The sequence below is a fragment of the Oncorhynchus tshawytscha genome, linkage group LG26 (genome assembly GCF_018296145.1).
Source record: "Oncorhynchus tshawytscha isolate Ot180627B linkage group LG26, Otsh_v2.0, whole genome shotgun sequence".
Lineage (NCBI taxonomy): Eukaryota > Metazoa > Chordata > Actinopteri > Salmoniformes > Salmonidae > Oncorhynchus > Oncorhynchus tshawytscha.
Genome location: NC_056454.1, coordinates 30,607,385 through 30,629,424, shown reverse-complemented (window position 1 = coordinate 30,629,424; position 22,040 = coordinate 30,607,385). Strand labels below are relative to the sequence as shown.

The 22,040-nt window shown below is 39.9% G+C and overlaps 1 protein-coding gene across 2 annotated transcripts in view; it reads left to right on the top strand.

Annotated features, from left to right (window-relative positions):
* Positions 1-22,040, top strand: part of edar (ectodysplasin A receptor) — a 64,536-nt gene that overhangs the window by 21,624 nt on the left and 20,872 nt on the right. For both annotated transcript variants that reach the window (XM_042306871.1, XM_042306870.1), the window contains exons 3-5: positions 11,471-11,593; positions 18,089-18,270; positions 20,757-20,842. In XM_042306871.1, the coding sequence (XP_042162805.1) occupies positions 11,471-11,593; positions 18,089-18,270; positions 20,757-20,842 (391 nt within the window). The remainder of the gene's footprint in view (positions 1-11,470; positions 11,594-18,088; positions 18,271-20,756; positions 20,843-22,040) is intronic.

Here is a 22,040-nt window from a genome sequence, read left to right as displayed (position 1 = left end):
AGGGAGAGAGGGAGATATCTGCAACACCAATAGTGCTCACTGTTGCCCCTAGAGGCTGGTTTTGAACGCATCTCCCAATGTGCTGGGTCCTGGGTACCTGGAAGGACATCGAATTTCACATTGGATCTTGAGCGACTTGGTTGGAAAAACTACTGTCACATGTTGGGGTTTGAGTGGTTGCCCATTGGTATCCCACATCCTTTCATTCTCACCAGCCACACGCTCCCTCCTCCTACCTTTTTTCTCCTGACGCAAAAACCAAGCCACGAGGTTGAAGGAATTGTCCGTTGAGCTCTGAGACAGGATTGTGTCGAGGCACAGACCTGGGGAAGGGTACCAAAACATTTCTGCAGCTTTGAAGGTCCCTAGGAACACAGCGGCCTCCTTCATTCTTAAATGGAAGAAGTTTGGAACCACCAAGACTCTTCCTAGAGCTGGCTGCCCAGCCAACTGAGCAATCGAGGGAGAAGGGCCTTTGTCAGGGAGGTGACCACGAACAGATGGTCACTCTGACAGAGCTCCAGAGTTCCTCTGTGGAGATGGGAGAACCTTCCAGAAGGACAACCATCTCTGTAGCACTATACCAATCAGTCCTTTATGGTAGAGTGGCCAGATTGAATCCACTCTTCAGTATAAGGCACATGACAGCCCGCTTTGAGTTCGCCAAAAGGCCAGAATTTTCTCCATCGCCTTAGATATCATACTCTGCTTCCACAGGGTATTCCACTTTTATTTAAACTCGGTCCTCCAGAAAGAGGAGAGCAATTAGCAACACTTATGCAGTTCTTTGTGATATCTTTCAAAATAGACACGTTAGAAAGAATTACCTACACATAATGAGCTCATGTTATAGACAGAAGCGTGCTACATAACAGACCAATCCGAAACCATCTCTCGACGTGTCCATTATCACAGCCAATCATGGCTAGTGGGAAGGTTCCTGGCTTTTTCCGTTGGCTAAACAAACTAGGCTCGTAATTTAACAATTTTATTCCTATTTAGAGATGGCATACAAGTTTGCATTTTGATTAAAAAAATATATGTTTATGTTTAAATGCCTTTCCTGTCATGCGCGACCTATGCCTGAAACGAGTAACAGTTAAAGATTTTTTTTAAATTCAAAGAGTATTATTATATTATTTATTAATTGACTATGACTTTTCAAATCACCCAGCAGTGCTATTTGCAGAGTTAGCTCCAAGAAAACGTTAAAATGTTCTGCCATTCCTGAACCTGCAACCAAAAACAAGCTACATATGGGCAGTACAAAAACAAGTGATTGATTGATTTGATTGACTCTGTCTCTTCGCAGCAAATTCTGCAGGGATGGTTGTATCCCCCATATATACAGTGGGGAGAACAAGTATTTGACACACTGCCGATTTTGCAGGTTTTCCTACTTACAAAGCATGTAGAGGTCTGTAATTTTTATCATAGGTACACTTCAAATATGAGAGACGGAATCTAAAACAAAAATTGAGAAAATCACATTGTATGATTTTTAAGTAATTTCAATAGGCGAACAACAAGTGACAACCTAGCTAATACTTACTCACAAAGATTCCTAAATCATTGCTAAGGATAATGAAAATGAATGCAGTTTCTACTGGTCATTGTTTTCAGACTGGTTGTATTGATGCTAGCTAGGTACCAAGCTAAATCTAGCAACCCCAGAAGTTGCAGTCGAACAAATGATGCTTTATTACCAACGCGGCATTGTAAACACATCGTTTGTGGCCAGTGTTTGCAGACTTTTTTGTACAGCTTTGGCAGTGCTACTGTATCTTTTTTGAACACGCAAAGACACAAACAGCGTTCCGTAGTATGTATGTCGTGAAGCTAATAGCAGTGACGCTATTACTGTGTAACTCCGGTAGGGCAACATCTGAAAAATAGCGCACTTGGTAGTGTGTACCGGTGCTAGGCCAGTCGGCGATAGCCAATACCAGAAAATGGTTGATTGTCAAGGGCAATGAATTCCATTATCTTGGTGTTAATGGATTTCACCTTTCGAGTTGTCTCGCTGAAATGTTCTTACTCTTTCAAATGACTACTCGACTTGTTGACTGCTCAATCCACACAGCAGACATTGTGGGCTGAGTTAAGAATGCTGTGTTGCACGTGTAGCGCAAACGTTTACGTGGCATCATTACGTCATGTACCTACGTTCTATAGGTATGCACGTCAGCTTTGACATCGGTTTTGCAGATCAGCGTTAAACTAGACATCGGGCCAATACCGATGTTGGCATTTTTAGCTAATATCGTCCAATTCCGATATGTTCACCGATATATCATTCTTCCCTAATTATAACATTGTTCATTGACCTGTCAATTCTTTCATGTTAGGCATTTACATTAGCTATAAAGCGGGAACATATAGCAATACTCCATCAGATTTGTGAGTTGAAACATGTTTGAATCTTTGTCATTCTTGGTGTCTTCACATATTTCGACATAAAACATTTATGTTCTTACATTTATGTCAGTGTAATGATTTTACAGATGAGGCTGAGAAGACGATGGAAATGCCCTGTAGGTGTGCTGCCTATATAAGTTGGCTTCTCCAGGTCCTACGACAAGGGTGCAATTACGGTCTGCAATCCGGGGCATTTCTGCATGTGCAGGAACCCCTCTTTATACTACTTTTTAAGTTAGGACAGGCAGGAGGTGGGGCTGCTCCAGTAGAATAGGTGGGGTTAATGCACATTAATGTTGGATGCCAGCTGCCGATAAACCCCACAGAAGAAGGGGCGGGCAACAATGGTAGCTAGCTAGCCGTATACCGGTAGACACCGTACACCGTACCCTCCCTCACACACTGTTTTCCCACAGTTCTGTTAACAACGGCGTGGGCAGGTGTTCTGCAGGCAGGAGCGAAGGACATTGTGTGCTAGCTCAGTCAGCTTGTCCTAAGGAGGACTCTGGTACACAGCAGGTGGGAGGCTGGGGCGACAAGCTAGCTACCACACAGTGTCTCTCACTAGCAAGCTAGCTAGTACACAGTGTCGCCCTAGCCTCCCACCTGCTGTGCTAGCGGGAGGCGGTGGCAACAGGTAGACAGTGTACTTCACCCCTGCCTATCTAGCACTGTTTTCCCATGGTTCTGTTAACGGCGGTGAGGGTCGGTGTTTGGCAGGCAGGAGTGAAGGACATTCAGAAAGTACTTTTATTTTCCTTTTGACCCACATTCAAAACTGTCACACAAAGATGAAGATGTCATGCTAAAGGTATTTGGTATTTTATTGGTATTTTATTAGGATCCCCATTAGGTGTTGCAAAAGCAGCAGCTATTCAGCAGCTATTCTTCCTGGGGTCCACACAAAACTTGAAACATGACATAATACAGAACATTAATAGACTAGAACAGCTCAAGGACAGAACTACGTCAATTTTAAAATGGCATATGTAGCCTACATATCAATACATACACATCAACTATCTATCTAGGGGAGGCGTTCATATAGGAACCAAAGGGGTCTCTGAGTCACAACTATGAATGTCCCTGAAGTAGATCTGAGGCTCAAATAGAGCTACACACACACAGTAGTCAGAGGTTTTAGAGGAACCATTGTTTTATTTTCAAGTATATTTTCAGCAATGGTTCCTAAAAGGAAATGATATTTTATCGACAACATTTCAAAGAAATTATCAACAATAATATTCAATCAATGAAAAATATGACATCTATAAACGGGGATATTCAACTCTTAACATACGAGGTCCGGAGCCAGCTGGTTTTCAGTTCTACATGATAATTAATTGCACCCACCTGGTGTCCCAGTTCTAAATCAGTCCCTAATTAGAGGGGGACAATGTAAAAACGCAGTGGAACTGGCTTCAAGGTCCAGAGTTGAATTTCAGGGATCTAGATAATAAAAATATGAATAAATAATATTGTAAAAGGATCTAATGAAATGTCAATATAAACAAACAAATTGTCTGTTAAACACCCACACCAGTCCACGCATCCACTTTTTTGATCTGAAAGACAATGTCTAGAGCTTACCAATGATGTTTAACAACAATGTAAGTCAATAAGTCATCGTTTTAGTCAATGTTTGATATATTTGGGCTTGAAGTGCCAAACCTGAATGTGTGACTTCGGATGTTTCTTGTGAGATGAAGTGCAAATGATTTTGTCTACATTTCGTTTCAGGGCTGGGTTATATTTAAATGTTAACACCCACCAGCATAGCAACGTTTATTAATCAGAAACACCTGCTGCAAAGTTCATCCTATTTGTGAGTTGTCTGAGAGCCAAACAGCTTTTCTATGTAGCCTACACTTGAGTTTCCACTACATAAAATAGCCACAAAATTGTCTATATCGCACAAATTCATGAAAAGAGCAATTAGCTTTTTGGTCTTAATTTAAGGTTAGGGTTAGGCAAAGTTTAACAGTGTGGTTAATGTTAGGGTTAAGGTGAGAGTTAAAATCCGATTTTAAGAAGAGAAAATGTGTAAATAGATGTGTTAACTAGTGACAAACACATACTTGGCCACCTTTACCATGGCAAAAAAGCTAATGTTTTTGCACCCACCCATTTTCTAAGTTATTATCCATTGGATCAATTTGTGAAGTTTCACTTATGATTATTTTTTAAATATGACAATTTTAGAAATGGTAAAATTCCGTGATACAGTATATTGCATTTTAGATCCCCAGTCCCCCAAAATTAATGGTTCTGACCACTATCGTTTTACGCAAATTTGTTTTGCATGGCCTGGTGCCCCCTTGTGTGGAGGCTTTGCTCGTTTTCGACAATAGAGCCCCACAGTGGAGGTATCATAATATCCATAAAACCTAGTGGTCAAACAGGGAAATGGTTCCAATCATTTTTCCAGCATTCATTTTTCCCATAATATATTTTAGAAACACTTAAAATAAGGGCTGTGTTTCGTGTAGGCTTACCCTGGCGTGACTATTTGATATCCATGTTCATCTCTGTCAGACAAGGTGACTTTCATCAATATATTCGGCTCTATTTACTTTCAGCTTCGAAATGCTAATTAGCATCAAAGTAGACCTCATGCAAGACTACAAATCCCTGCAAGATCCTGCACGTCAACTCTACTAGCTGACACCTTTACTAACAGGTATAGTGTCAATTTAAAACTTGCATAAGACATTTTTCCAATGTATTAATTACTAAATTTGGCTAACATTAGATAGTTAATCAAGAGATTCTTACCGTTGTCTCGATTCGGCAGTCTAGTCCAGATTATCATGGCATTTGTTGCTCTTTTTATAGCTACATTAGCAGTTAGCATTTCATTTTTGGGGGGTAAATACCTGCGAATATATTGATAAAAGTCACCTTGTCCTAGAGAGATTTACACGGTTAATGAAACATCACGCCAGGGTAATCCTACATGAAACACAATCCTTATTTCCCCTATGGGAAACATTTATGGTGGAATTTTTTGGGGGAACCATTTCCTTGTTTGACTGCTAGGTTTTATGGGTATTATGATTCATACTGTGGTGCTCTATTCTCATTTATACTAAAGAGACATCTCCACCCACCTGGGGCACCAGGCCAGGCAAAAACAACTTTCACATGGCTTCTATAGGCCCATATGCTCGAAAATGTTCAGTTGTTAGGCTATCCAGAGCTAATATTCTTTCCATTTCTATGACATTTGGAATCCGAAAAAGTTTCACTGGAATTATCAAATGGCAAGAGTTAGACAAACTTCAAATCTCAACATGTCAACAGCTTGTATAGGCACGGTTTAGCTGAGACTCATCTCTTGACAGGTAGGCTAGGAGTCTATTTCTAGAATAAATATTTTTACCTGCCTTAACTGAAATGGTGCTCACATAACTTTAATTTGCTGACTAAGGTTAGCATGCTAGCTAGTCACACTGACAGCTATCAGTCAGTGCCCTATTTGTTGATACACTGAACAAAATATAAACGTAACATGTAAAGTGTAAATGTGAAGTGTAAATAAAAAGATCCCAGAAATGTTCCATACGCACAAATCAAATCAAATTTTATTTGTTATATACACAAGTTTAGCAGATGTTATTGTGGGTGTAGTGAAATGGTTTTGTTTCTAGCTCCAACAGTGCAGTAAAATTTAACAAATTCACAACAATACACACAACATAAAAGTAAAATAATGTAATTAAGGAATACATAAATATTAGGATGAGCGATGTCAGTGGCATAGACTAAAATACAGTAGAATAGAATACAGTATCTACATATGAGATAAAGTAAAGCAAAAATATGTAAACATTATTAAATTGACTAGTGTTCCATTATTAAGTGGCCAGTGATTTCAAGTCTATGTATGTGGGGCAGCAGCCTCTAAGGTGCAGGGTTACATAACTGGGTGGAAGCCTCCTAGTGATGGCTATTTAACGGTCTGATGGCCTTGAGATAGAAGCTGTTTTTCAGTCTCTCGGTTCCAGCTTTGATGCACCTGTACTGACCTCACCTTCTGGATAATAGCAGGATTAACAGACAGTGGCTCGGGTGGTTGTTGTCCTTGATTATCTTTTTGGTCTTCCTGTGACATCTGGTGCTGTAGGTGTCCTGGAGGACAGGTAGTTTGCTCTCGGTGATGTGTTGGGCAGACAGCACTACCCTCTGGAGAGCCTTGCGGTTGTGGGCAGTGCAGTTGCCATACCAGGCTGTGATACAGCCCAACAGGATGCTCTCAATTGTGCATCTGTAAAAGTTTGTGAGGGTTTAGGTGCCAAGCCACATTTCTTCAGCCTCCTGAGGTTGACGATGCGCCACCTGTGTTAATCGTTTGTTGTTTCCTACTTTCACCAACTGGGGGCGGCCCGTCAGGAAGTCCAGGACCTAGATCCACAGAGCAGGGGTTCATACCCAGGGTCCCGAGCTTAATGATGGGCTTGGAGGGTACTATGGAGTTGAATGCTGAGCTATAGTCAATGAACGGCATTCTTATATAAGTATTCCTCTTGTCCAGATGGATAGGGCAGTGTGCGGTGCGATGGCGTTTGCATCGTTTGCGGATCTATTGGGGCAGTAAACAAATTGAAGTGGGTCTAGGGTATCAAGTAAGGTAGAGGTGATATGATCCTTGACTAGCCTCTCAAAGCACTTCATGATGACAGAAGTGAGTGCTATGGGGCAATATTAATTTAGTTCAGTTATCTTTGCTTTCTTGGGTACAGGAACAATGGTGGACACCTTGAAGCAAGTAGGTACAGCAGACCGGGATAGGGGGAGATTGAAATATGTCCGTAAACACTCCAGCCAGCTGGTCTGCGCATGCTCTGAGAACGCGGCTAGGGATGCCGGCAGCCTTGCGAGGGTTAACACTCTTAAATGTCTTACTCAAGTCGGCCACGGAGAAGGACAGCTCAAGCTTAGTTCTCTAAAATGTTGTGCACAAATTTGTTTACATCCCTGTTAGTGAGTATTTCTCCTTTGACAAGATAATTCATTCAACTGACAGGTGTGGCATATCAAGAAGCTGATTCAAAAGCATGGTCATTAAACAGGTGCAGCTTGTGCTGGGGACAATAAAAGGGCACTCTAGAATGTGCAGTTTTACAACATAATGCCACAGATGTCTCAAGTTTTGAGGGAGCGTGCAATTGGCATGCAGATTGCAGGAATGTCCACCAGAGCTGCTGCAAGAGAATGTTATGTTAATTTCACTACCATTAGCTGCCTCCAATGTCATTTTAGTGAATTTGGCTGTATGTCCAACCGGTCTCACAACCGCAGACATATGGCGTCGTGTGGGCGAGCGGTTTGCTGATGTCAACGTTGTGAACAGAGTGCCCCATGGTGGCGGTGGGGTTATGGTATGGGCAGACATAAGCTATGGACAATGAACACAATTGCATTTTATTGATCGAAATTTAAATGCACAGAAATACCGTGACGAAATCCTGAAACCCATTGTGAGGCCCATTTCTTTTAAGGTATCTATGACAAACATAAGCATATCTGTATTCCCAGTCATGTGAAATCCATGGATTAGTTAAATAAAGGTTCAATTAAAAATGCAAAAATTAGGGCCTAATTTAATTATTTCAGTTGACTGATTTCCTCATATGAACTGTAATTCAGTAAAATCATTAAAATTGGTGCATGTTGCATTTATATTTTTGTTCAGTATATTTCTCTGCTACAAGTGGAAATCACTACAATGTTCTCATCCCCAATGAATGAAAATCCCTGCTCTGCCAACCTGGTCTCAAAGCATTTTGTATCATTCTGTACGTAAATCATTGATACTCATTTTGTATGATATGCTAAGTTTCTTATTGTATTTTATTACTTTGGGGATGTCCATCACCCATTTCGTATGAAATGTTACGAATTATAATTCTGATGATATATTATGGATTTGTATAACGTATGATATGTTACGAATTCTAGCTAGATGGCTAGGTGGCTAACTAGCTAACGTTAGCTAGGCTAGGGGTTAGGTTTAAAGTTAGGGTTAAGTTTAGGAGTTAGGTTAAAGGGTTAAGGTTAGGGGAAGGTTTAGCTAACATCACAAGAGGTTGGTGGCACCTTAATTTGGGAGGATGGGGAACTTGGGACATGATGATGGCACAATTCCGTTGGCATACAGTCCTGTTCAAATTCTTCTCACAGACGTTTTTAGAAGATAGACAATGTTCGAAGAGCTCAAGCAAGCAGTTTTCACAGATCAAATACTTGGGCATCTCTTGCCCTGGTAAAGGAAGAAGTTAATTAATTTCACTTGTATTTCAAGTTTGCCATTCAAAAATCAATATGATTGCATGTTGATTATAACTAGTCTACTAACTTATTTCTGTACAGTGGAATCTTCCAGGGTTATAAAAGTTGGATGGTAAGATGGGTCAGTCAATGTGTTTATTGTAGTCATTACGGACAGGACTATACAGTATCGCTATATTTTTACCAGGGCAAAAAATAAAACACGAAGCATATTTCTGTATGTAAAATATTCTCTGCTATAGAATAGAAAATAAATAAATATGACTCTGGATGACAACATAATAATGTTTGTTTCTAACATTAGGGTTGTTTTCCTTAAGAAATTAAATCTACTTCGTGTTTTGTTTCCTTGCCACACTACTAACGAGTATTGTGCTAGTGGTATTGCCCTGGCCCTAGCAGTCACGTTCATAAAATGCAAGGCAAGATGTCAGGAAGAGAAAATTGAGACAATCAGCATCCCATTCAGTTCACATATTTTGTAGCTAGTTTTTGTACAATGCATAGCTACACCCAGAGACATAAATGCATAATATGTATCTGTAACGTTATAACCATATCAGTAGAATGTAGGCTAATTCTTTGGGGGTGGTCACAAAATGTACCATAGCCTACCGATACCTTCTAGATAGCCTAGTTAAGAAGAAGTTTGGAATGGATAAGCCAATATAGCAATAAAAGAGGCAGACAGACAGACACCTTCACTTTTTTTACTAAACACATGGATATTTAACACAGAATAAAGGCATTAACATTTTTTGTGGGAATATATTTAAGTCAATTTTGTTTACATTTGTTTTGTTAATTTCACACTTATGTAAAACAACAAATAATCTAATTGAAAGCAATGATAATGAAATGGCATGTTGCTGCACACAGATACCATTCATATAATTTCATTTTAAGATTTATTTTTATTTAACAATGTTAATTACTTTTTCACCTTTATTTAAACAGGTGTGTCATTGAGATGAACATGTAATAAAAACATTTAGATTTTTTTTTCTCTCGATAAAACTGTTCATGTCAAATAAACGACAGGGCTAGCTAAAAACACTGCTTTTGTTTAAGAAAATAATATTCCAGTCAGGGGCGCCATCCCCACATTCTAAAATAGCATTTTTGTCCCCCCCAGTTTTATCATTGGAATGTGATACAAAACGAGGCAACGGTGTGCTTTAGGACCATGCGGACACATCCGGGTACACCGTTTGGAGTGTTTAATTTTTTTTTTTTATGAAAATGATGTGTCCCCCTACTTCTAAAACCAAAGTTGCACCACTGTCTAGTCATAATGAGCTCTTTGGTTGCCATCATAAGCTGCTCATGTGAAGTTTCCTCAAGCATCTTCATCAATTCATGCAATTTATGTTTATCAATGTATGCAATCAATTCAAACAATTTATGTTTGAGATCACTTGTTGTGTACTGTTTTAACTTGCAAGATTTTACAATATCATGGAAAGAACAAATATAGTTTAATGAAACCTTTTGTGTTTGTAGCCGGCATGCAGTGAAAATCACCCCTGTTGTTTATTTCTATAGGTTGCTTGCATGATATTAACTGTTTTGCTTCGTTTTAACGAGAAAAAAACAACTATTGAGTAGGTTATTCTTACATTTTAATCTCAATTAGACCATCTGGTTAATAAAGGTCAAATACCTGGTTAAATAATAAATAATGAACCTGATTAAATAAAAATAAAGGTAAAATTGGTCTTTGCATTCAGCAAACCTATAGGCATATGATCTTTCATGATCAAACATATGATGTTTTTGCCTTCGTTGCTTTTGTAGAGCAGTGTAAAATTAACTCTGACCCAAAAAATGCCATTCTAATGAAAACAAGTTTAACAGCCTATAATTAAATACTTATTATTTGAATCAGGTCACCACGAACTGGCTATCACAGCGCGCAGGCAGCCTCCATTCGCGCACACACACCCATGGTGTCCCAAGCTGGGAAGAGGAGACATTAATGAACAATGAGATTGCGCAAGCAAGACTTGTGTGAATAATGTGACAAATGTGACTTCATAGCCTTGAATATAATGACCAACAAATAGAAAGACACATGTTTTAAAATCAGCAGGACAAAAAAAAAATGTATCCTGAAGTTGTTCGTCTGACTTCCTGCTCCCGCCCGCAGCATGAAAAAAGACGACATGATGAACCCGTGATAACTGAGACATGAAAAACACAAGGCAGAGGCAATTCTAGCAGACATATGTTTTCATTTATTCCAGCATTCACGTGTTCACACGTGCGTTCACACATTGACACGTTCAACAAGGCATGTGAACGTGTCAACGCACGTGTGAAGATTGAAGGCCACGTTAATGGTTCAAAATCAAATCAAATGTAGAGTTTACCGTGAAATGCTTAGTTAGAAGCCCTTTCCTAACAATGCAGTTAAAAAAGTAAGACAATTAACAAATAGATCAAAATAAAATAGTAACACAATAAAATAACAATAGTGAAGCTATATACAGGTTATATACAAGCAGTACCCATACTGAGTCACTACTGAGGTTGGGTTCCCAAGGGGATTAGTATATTCTCTTTGAATTTAATTAGAATGACTTATTAAAACCTGTAGTAAATAAAATCTTAGCAGAATCAAGTGTATCTAGAATCCTGTAGTAAGTTGAAAACAGAACAAAAAATAGAATCTTAATTTATAACCAAGAACCTGAATAAAGCACACATTATGACTCTTTGTACACTTTTATCTTTTAACCCCGCCTCCTCTCTCTTTTAGGTGTCCTGTCCTCCCTTTCTCAGGTCAGAGTACAGTAGTTGTGGAGAGTTTGAGTTCTACAACCAGACCCTCAGTAGCTGCCAGCCCTGCCCACCATGCCAACCTGGACAGGAGCCCCACATGGTGAGACACACAAGCACACACACAAACTAAAGAAACACACACACATTTACTGAGATGTAATGACTTGAGTGTAATGAGTAGATAATGTAGCATGTCAGGTGCATGTGAACCCTGACCGCTGCTACCTGCCTCCCAGCCCTCCCAGCCCTCCCAGCCCTACTCTCATTATTTATTTTAGACAGGTCTACAGAAACATGATATAAATAAAATGTAGTCTATTTCAGAAGAACAGAATAGCATACTCTGAGTTGTCCATATGTGTCACGACTTCTGCCGAAGTCGATGCCTCTCCTTGTTCATGCGTCGACGATGCCGGTCTTCTAGCCATCGCCCATCCATTTTTCATTTTCCTCTTGTCTTGTTTTCCCACACACCTGGTTCTCATTTCCCTCATTATGTGTTGTGTATTTAACCCTCTGTTTCCCCCATGTCTTTGTGTGGTGTTGTTTATTCTGTTTCATGTGATGCACACGTTAGTCTGTTGCACTGGGTTATGTTAACCCGTATTGTTATTTCGTGTCCACTTTGCCGTGTGCTTTTGGTTTGCCTAAATAAAAGGCTCCGCTGGCTACCCGATATCTGCTCTCCTGCACCTGACTCCCTTACAGCCATTTACACATACCGGACAATATGTTAGGCCCTGATATGGCTATGCCTAGTTCATTTAGCAGACAAGGTTTCCTTAGAATTCTGTGGCATACATTTTTATTATTTTACAGTATGACGAATACAATTGAACATAGCTGAATAAAATAAAAATGATATTTTCTCCAAACAGTTTCCAAGGAAATGTGCACGTGGTTATTCTGTGTTGAGCAGTTAACAAAGAAACAGGTCCTCCTATATGCTTAATTTAGAGCTATTTATACTTTAGTTGTGATACAAATGTTGGGCTATATGTTTAGATTTTTATACATTCTAAGGCTGCATGATGCGACTCTAATGATGATTTGAAAAAGTTGCAAGAAAGGCATGAGCTCTGATTTGTTTCTTGTCCAGGCTGCGCACACTTCATCAGTCTCTCATTCACAATTTGACAAGCACTTGATAAAATTCTCACCAGGCCTGGAATTTCCCAGCGGCATCCCCCCTCGTGAGGCCGTAATGCCCCCTAAAAAAATCTGTGCCCTTGGGCTGAATATAATAATTAGAATTCCCGGCTGCCGTGCTCCGAAGCACTTCTCACTCACATGGCTCTCTCAGATATCTACATTCTTATTAACCAATGCGTCACATGATCGGGTCTTTCTCACAGCTAAGAAGTATGCTACAAGTGAAGACAGACAGATCAACTGTGTCCCTCTTATTGAATTCTGAGGCACATATTGAAGATGTTAGAAGAACTGTCCACATTTAGCCTACTTTTCATCAGCCAACAAGATGAGTAGGCCTAACAAACAGCAAAGCACTAGCCTATGTCAATCTACTATCCCCCATAGTACAAAAGTTGATCTATTCTACTGGTCAACTTGTCCTTCTGTGCAAGAAATAAATATTCCCAACATACTCTGGGACAGTTGTGGAATGCGATAGATCCTAAATGAATACAACCACTACCATCAAAAAAACATTTTAAAAGTAATGAGGCTGATGCAATAGATCAGAACGTTTAGCTTAAAATATTGATCAACTGTGCGCAGAAATGCGCACACGGCAGTAGACCTCTAAGCGCAAATGTTTCGAAATGCAATCAATTAGCGGGAAAACACTGTTCTCAAAAGTGACTGCAAATCCGATTATGCTTTATATAAAGGTGCATTTTGGATGGTGAAAATTATCTTCCCTCATGCGTCGCCTATGAAACTCATGCGTCGCCTATGTATGCCAGCTCTAATCTGCAAAGCAGATTAATGTGCTTCATTTTAAGAAGTTATTTGGCAACTTTAGTTGTGTTACAACCCTTATCAAAACATATAGGCCTATGTGCTATGCTACATGAGGTGTGCGACTATGATTTATCACAAGTGATAATACATAATTCACAATGATAGGCTAATATTGTCACCCATCAGACTATGCTTAATTTAATGTTGTCTTTACATATACTAAATAATATATGTGTGGAATTCATTTTGATTTAGAATGGACCATTATCATGCGCCTGTCTTGGAACAGGGGCATGGGGAACAAATACATGTGATCTATACACTTAAATAGCGAATGGAGAACACTTTTTCTGTGTTTAATATTCATGCCAGCCATGTAGGCTATACTCCTGTTGTAAAGTGAAGTAATGTGCTTAATATTAGGAAAGTTGAGAAATAAATATAGTAGGCCTAGTCTATAGAAAGATGATGGGATCCTCTTTTTAATAGAGGCCATGAAAACAATTGTTTTTTCTCATGCAATGGCATAGCCTATAGAAATGTTGAGCAACATGAGCTCATGGGCTCTCATGAAGTGTTTGATTAGATTTTCATAAAACATTTGCATTGATGTCAGGGTGATTAGAGGGACAATAGCGTGCTGAGTACCAGGCAGTTATAAAGTTTGGTAGGCTACTAATGACCATCAGCAGCATCAGAGCTTGGAGAAGCCTAGTTACCATGTCACCATTACCGTAACAGCCCTACTCTCTATCTGTCTGCTCAGACCACCCAGGAAGTTTACCTGACTCACTGGTATACACAAAGGTACACCTCCCACATCAAAGAGTTACCAGCTAAATCCCAGAATGCATGATCAGATTCAGAAAGGGGAATGAACAATTTTCACGGTTTGTCATTCCATTTGGATTTTTCCCAAATATTGAATCCCCTTTGGTAGGATGTAGTAGCCTGTCAGCAGCCATTAGTCATCAGCCCCCGGCCAAAATAAACAGAGCCTCACTGGGTCTTAATAAGGAGACACACCTCACACACACACACACACACACACACACAACAAAAGGATCCCTGCTTTTCTCTTCCTCTGTAAATCTACAGTCACAGACATGGCTAACTGTTTGAATATTCAGCTCTTTAAACTTGTAAAGTTAAATTGTAGTTATTCAACTCTCCTGTACAATTACAGAAAATGTCAATATCTGCTCATGATTGCAGATTTGGGTAAGAACTTACGAAACAGAGCAGCAACATTGTCATGTGTACTCCAGCTCTCCCTCTCCAGCGCTCCACTTCGCCAGATTATTACGCACACCTGCCACCATCTTTACATGCTGACCAAACAGCACGCACGTGTGCATCTGCGTGCGCCATTGCACCCAAATTGATTTTGTTCACCCACACCAGACGCGACCAGGACAATTATATTAATTTGGGGACAGATCAAAACCATTAAACAGTTATGGCAATTAGCTAACAATGAGGAGATGGGAGAGGCAGGACCTGCAGCGCGCTGAGCGTCACAAATAGAACTAAGTTCTATTTTAGTGCCTGGCAATGCAGAAGCTTGCTGGAGCGAGCAGTGTGGGTGCAATGATTGAATAACATGTATGTGTTATTTATTTTGCAATGCTCTTGCACTCGACGCGAGCGGTGTGGTCAGCATGTAATAACAAAAATAAGCCTGAAGGAAGTAGGAGAGATGATGAGAAACAAATTCGGTTTACCGTTATATCTGTGGATTAATTGTCAGAGTAGAGGATCTTGTGCATTTCTGGTAAAAAAGCATCCCGATGTTAATATCCAAGTAAAAATTAGCTAGCAACAGCAAGCTAGCTAGCTAAATTTCCATAAATGTTTAGTACTTTTTGACCTGTCCCCAAATTAATATAATTGGTTCAGAGTTTGTTTTGATATTTCAATCCGCATATCCTGATTGTGTCTGGTGTGGGTGAACAAAATAACTTTTGGTTTGGTCAGCATGTTACGCGCACCTCTCGCCTCATGAGATTCACCTGGACTCCACACCTTCCTGATTACCTTCCCTATATCTGTCACTCCCCTTGGTTCTTTCCTCAGGCGTTATTGTTTAAGTTTCATGTCTGTATGCTATTCGGGTTTCTTGTTTGTTCCATGTTTTATTCATTATTACATCTGCACTTCCTGTACTTGCTTCCCGTCTCCCAGCATACACGTTACTAGCATTACTAACTTGGCATTTAGCTAATTTTTTCATATGGGATCAGTAGTAATAGCAGTGTTGGGAAAGCTACTTAAAAAATATTGTTTACCAATCCACCATTTCACACTGGAAGAAGTTAGGCTCTACTAAAGAAAGGTGTCCCGTCAACGGGACAGTTGTAAATCATTCAGCGCCTTGTGTCACAATCACTGATTTTAGAGAAACAACAAATGTCGGTACATATAAGTGTCATATATCAGCTGAAAGCTTAAACTCTTGTTAATATAACTGCACTGTCCAATTTACAGTAGCTATTACTACGAAAACATGCCATGCTATTGTTTGAGGAGAGCTCCTAACAACAAAACACTTTTCACCCGATAGTTTTGATAAATTCACCTCTGAAGGTCAAATGTGTACTTAAATCAGAGCAAGATTTCAGAATGTATCATCCAAATGGTCCTAGAGATAACATGAAGTGTCAATTTGTTAGATAAAATCATTTTTCATATCCTTAAAAGGTCCATATAGCATGCACGATCAATTTTTATTTCCACTCGTTTAATTTGCAGAGAAAGGAATCTGTGAAAATCTAACCCTAAACGTTGTTACAACCAGTCAAATCACATTCGTATTTATTCCTCAGAGATCCTAGAACGTAACCAGACTTCACTATATAATTAGGGGTGTCATATATCCTATAGGACACCAAATTTGATCAGAGAGCGACGCCTTCGTGGCACGCCGATGATGCGGGCGATCTTGACTTGATCGACTGTATCTTTGTCAAATAAGCACCAATCGGGGTCAAACAAAACTAGCTAGATAGCCAATAAGCTGGGCTTAAACCCCGTATCTGTCGCAAAATGTAGCTGCTAACCTTGTGCGACAGCAAGACTTTTCCTTTTGGACAAAAAATGATAAGAATATAGAGAGTTATGAAGTTATGAATACTGGGTATTTTGCAAATGTTGAACTTATAATATGGCTACTAATACTGGAGAAGCTAAGTCAAAGTCCAAGTATACAGATTTGACGATATTCTTGCAGAAAAATGTAATGTGAATGTAAACGTCTCCTTCACGATTTTCCCAAATGTACCTTGGTGACTTCACACTAAATGTTACGTAGTTTGCTCATACTTCAAGTTATCCGTCTGAAACTTTGCACATACACTGCTGCCATCTTGTGGACACCATCGGAATTACAACCAGAGTGGCTAGATGTGGGACCTTTCTGTGGGGCATTTCAAAGATGGTGTTAGAATCTTCTTTTTAAATAATGTTGTTTTTTTCTTTGAAATTATCTTCTACCAGATCTATTGTTATATTCTCTTACATTTAATTCACATTTCCACAAACGTCAAAGTGTTTCCTTTCAAATGGTACCAAGAATGTGCATATCCTGGCTTCAGAGCCTGAGCTACAGGCAGTTACATTTGGGTATGTCATTTTAGGCGAAAATTGAAAAAAAGGGGGCTATCCCTAAGAAGTTTTAAGAAAAATATAGTTTACCTAACTGAAGTTACTTAGAAAAAATAGTTCACTACTTCGTGTTAAATTATCATATCTACAAATTGCAACAACAGATCACTCTGGAGTCAGCTTTTAACAGAATGTGTAATTTAGCCTATTAAACACAAAAACAATGTTTCAAGTGTTAATTATGCAGGTCTGATGACAAAAAAAGGAAGGAAGTTGTCTACTTCACCCATATTTTGTTTTGCTAAAAAAGTAGTGTGTAGTTCCAGTAGTTAGTGTAGCTAACTAGTTCCCCCACATACACATGAAACTGCACTCTACCACATAGATCTGATGTGATCTGATACAGCAGATGGTTTTAATGCAGTGATACACGCTGGTTTACAATGACCATGGAGACAGGGAAAAAATGCTTATATTGGAGAAGGTTTATATGAACCAACAGAAGTAAAGTCAACCAAGAGACCTAAAGCTGGGCTGATCCACCCTGACAGAATCCTACTGATAAATTAATCCAGCTTTTATCAGAGGATCAAAGTGGATATATTGGACAAGCCAATAAAGTAGGAAGTCGGAATATAGTGTTTCTGAAGTCTGTAGGACAAGTAGCAGCTTGGCTTCAGGTTGGAGCTTCAACTGTTTTAATAAAGATAGATCAAACAATGGTCTGCCTGTCAGACTATGCAGGGTATTGGTTGTTGTCACAACTCCCCACTGTGAGAAGTGAGTATGTCTGGGACTGTTTATGATGACCTCCCACTTTATTCCATACTAGAACATCAATTTCCTCTTTATTGCCACATGTAGTGCAGTACAAACACACACACACACACACACACACACACACACACACACACACACACACACACACACACACACACACACACACACACACACACACACACACACTAGACAAACTACACCAACAACCCGAATGAAAATGTTCAGAACGACTCATGTCCTGTTCTTGTAACCAATCACATTTTATTGCCTGTTTGTGATGTTGCAGAACTGTGGCTATGGGACTAAGGATGAGGACTTTGTGTGTGTGTCGTGTCCGCCGGGGAAGTACTCGAAGGGAAAGTATGAGATCTGCAGGAGACATAAGGACTGTGAAGGTCTGTACCGTGCTACAGTACTCAAACCTGGGACACCAGACAATGATGCAGACTGTGGACCCTGCTTACCTGGGTATGTACACACACACACACACACACAAGACAACACACACACATTTGAAGACACGCAGGCATGCAAATTTACACACTTACATTACCGTTCAAAAGTTTGTGTCACTTAAACATGTCCTTGTTTTTTAAAGAAAAGCACATTTTTGCCCATTAAAGTAACATCAAATTGATCAGAAATACAGTGTAGACATTGTTAATGTTGTAAATGACTATTGTAGCTGGAAATGGCAGATTTTTTATGGAATATCTACATAAGCGTACAGAAGCCCATTATGAGCAACCATCACTCCTGTGTTCCAATGGCATGTTGTGTTAGCTAATCCGAGTTGATCATTTTAAAAGGCTAATTGATCATTAGAAAACATGTTGCAATTATGTTAACACAGCTGAAAACTGTTCTGAAAACTGTTCTGATTGAAGAAGCAATAAAACGGGCCTTTGGACTAGTTGAGTATCTGGAGCATCAGCATTTCTGGGTTTGTTTACAGGCTCCAAATGGCCAGAAAGAAATAACTTCTCTCCTGAAACTCGTCAGTATTCTAGTTTTGAGAAATGAAGGCTATTCCATGCGAGAAATTGCCAAGACACTGAAGATCTCGTACAATGCTGTGTACTACTCCTTTCACAGAACAGAGCAAACTGGCTCTAACCAGAATAGAAAGAGGAGTGGGAGGGACCGATGCACAACTGAGCAAGAGGACAAGTACATTAGAGTGTCTAGTTTGAGAATCAGACGCCTCACAAGTCCTCAACTGGCAGCTTCATTAAATAGTACCCGCAAAACACCAGTCTCAACGTCAACAGTGAAGAGATGACTCTGGAATGCGGCCTTCTAGGCAGAGTTGCAAAGAAAAAGCCATATCTCAGACTGGCAAATAAAAAGAAAAGATTAAGATGGGCAAAATAACACACTCTGGAAAGAGGAACTCTGCCTAGAAGGCCAGCCTCCCGGAGTCGCATCTTTACTGTTGTACGAGATCTTTAGTTTCTTAGCAATTTCTCGCATGGAATAGCCTTAATTTCTCAGAACAAGAATAGACTGATGAGTTTCAGAAGAAAGGTCTTTGTTTCTGGCCATTTTGGGCCTGTAATCAAACCCACAAATGCTGATGCTCCAGATACTCAGCTAGTCTAAAGAAGGCCTGTTAACACAACGTGCCATTGGAACACAGGAGTGATGGTTGCTCATAATGAGCCTCTGTACGCCTATGTAGATATTCCATAACACATCTGTTTCCAGCTACAATAGTCATTTACAGCATTAACAATGTCTACACTGTATTTCTGATCAATTTGATGTTATTTTAATTGACAAAAAATGTGCTTTTCTTTCAAAAACAACAACATTTCTAAGTGACCCCAAACTTTTGAACGGTAGTGTACATTTATGCACACACATACATACCACCGCTGTCAGAGAGTGACATTGATAAGACAGTACCACTTCATAGGACACTTCTCTGCCACATCACCCCTGTTTCCCCCCCACGTCTTCATATCACACAGTCACAGCCTGGTCTAACCCTCCATTGGCCACGCTATCTGCCTCAATTACCCAGTTACCATCTGGTCACCCACAAACATGGAAGCAGGAGAAGATATAAACTGTTACAGGACCGGCTCAATGCTCTGATCTTCTCCACCCCTCCCCCACCTCCCTCTCTCTCACTCTCTCTACCATATGATGTTGTTCAGTGACTGTACCACCTCAAAGACATTCTTGGGTTTCAATTGAGTTTAAAGTCAATATACAGACTAGAGTGTTTTAGCATTACTGGCTGCTTTAATAACTCTATCTCACTGTACTGGGGGAATACTGAACACTGCCTGCCTTTGTCGGGGTTGGAATCTAAATGCTTCTTTATTAAATCATACTTTACTTAAGTCCTCACCAAACACATCTTTAGTAGAATGGCATTCTAATCTCAGGTTTAATGCTTTTGTGGTCCTGGTTTTCATCCTGGAGATCTGGTGTGCATGTTTGATTGAAATTGGTTTAATAGTCCACTCTGATTAATGGTAGATGGTCTGCGCTAGAGGCGCAGCCTCCCTTCTCTCCCTCTCCCTCTGTCACAGCTCAGGGCTAAATAATATCTCTATCTAACCTAATGGGATACAGTACCTCTCTTTCCCCTCTGGGCATCAGTTTAACCTTTTCACCTCCAGCTGTTATTGAGACACTTCTCTCAAATACTTACATATTCACACTGTGTATCTTAATAACATATATCTGTGTATCTTAATAACATATCTCTGTGTATCTTAATAACATATCTCTGTGTATCTTAATAACATATCTCTGTGTATCTTAATAACATATATCTGTGTATCTTAATAACATATCTCTGTGTATCTTAATAACATATATCTGTGTATCTTAATAACATATATCTTAGTATCTTAATAACATATCTCTGTGTATAATAAGAGAATAATATGTATCAGTATTGTTCTCTAAATGTTCTCTCTGTGCTTCCTCTCTGTCAGGTATTACATCCAGGAGAACCGGCCCAGGAACCTGTATGGGATGGTCTGTCACTCGTGTCAAAATGCACCGCGCAACACTAAAGAGTGTACGTTTTCTTATACCTACAAGTTCTACAACACAAACAGAACCAGAACCCAGGCCAGAGAGGGTCAGAGACAGTCACAGAGGGACTGAGAGCGATACTTGTAAGGTCAGGCGAGTGAGGGCTGCGGAGGGCTGGGACCAGTTAATGAACACAGACAAACAGAGCAGAACACAGGGAGCAACAGCATGATGTTATCTCACCATGGTCTGGAGCTGCTTCCTCATAGTGGTGCTCGACCCTAGGAATTGTTTTTAGTGTCCGTCGCTCAAAGCAACACTCCCTGGCATATTGTTTTGCCCGGAAATTGAAATCATTATTATTGTGTCATTTTAATGACTGTGTTTTGAAATATGACAACCTTAAACAGACTGGAACCTGCTGTGAGGAGGATGGGAGAGAGAGGAGGGAGGGATGAGAACAGATGAGTGTAAAACAACATACACACACTTTTCAACAAGCAGCTAACTGTTTCTTGCAGGCAGAGAGTTAGGGAAGGAAAGAGGGAGGGAGAGACGTGTGAGGGTACATTTTGATTAACCGTTTTGAAAGTCTTGAAAATACCCAAACCAGAAATATGTAGTTGAAGCGTGGAGTTACTAGCTCAGGGTGAAGGCAGGCCAGCACTCACCAAGTAATCTGTAAATTACCCTGGCTTCCAGCTCAGTGTGTGTGTGTGTGTGTGTGTGTGTGTGTGTGTGTGTGTGTGTGTGTGTGTGTGTGTGTGTGTGTGTGTGTGTGTGTGTGTGACCGCGGCTCCCAGCTAGCTCCCAGCACCGCGTGGTGTAATAATTAAAACGTTTGGAGGGCATGAAAAAGATTATTAACATGTTTCTGCCCGTCCTGGGGCTTCTCTTCAGCAGCAGCCTGTCCTCTCTAGGATGTATACAGCGGGGTGCAAAATTATTGATACCCTTGATAAAGATTCGAAAAAATGACTGTACAAAATAAATAATTAAAATACTGAGCTATAGTGTATGCACACATTTTTGGGGAAATTAGATTATTTTATGGAAATATAATTGCTCAGAGAAGTGATATTTTTGTTTTCTCAAAAAGGTAAGGGTCAAAATGATTGACACCCCTGTTTCCAATACCGTTCAATACCTCACCTTGTGAGGATAACGGCACTGAGCCTTTTTCTACAATGTTTTATGACTTGGAGGACACATTGGGAAGAATATTAGACCATCTTTCCAGA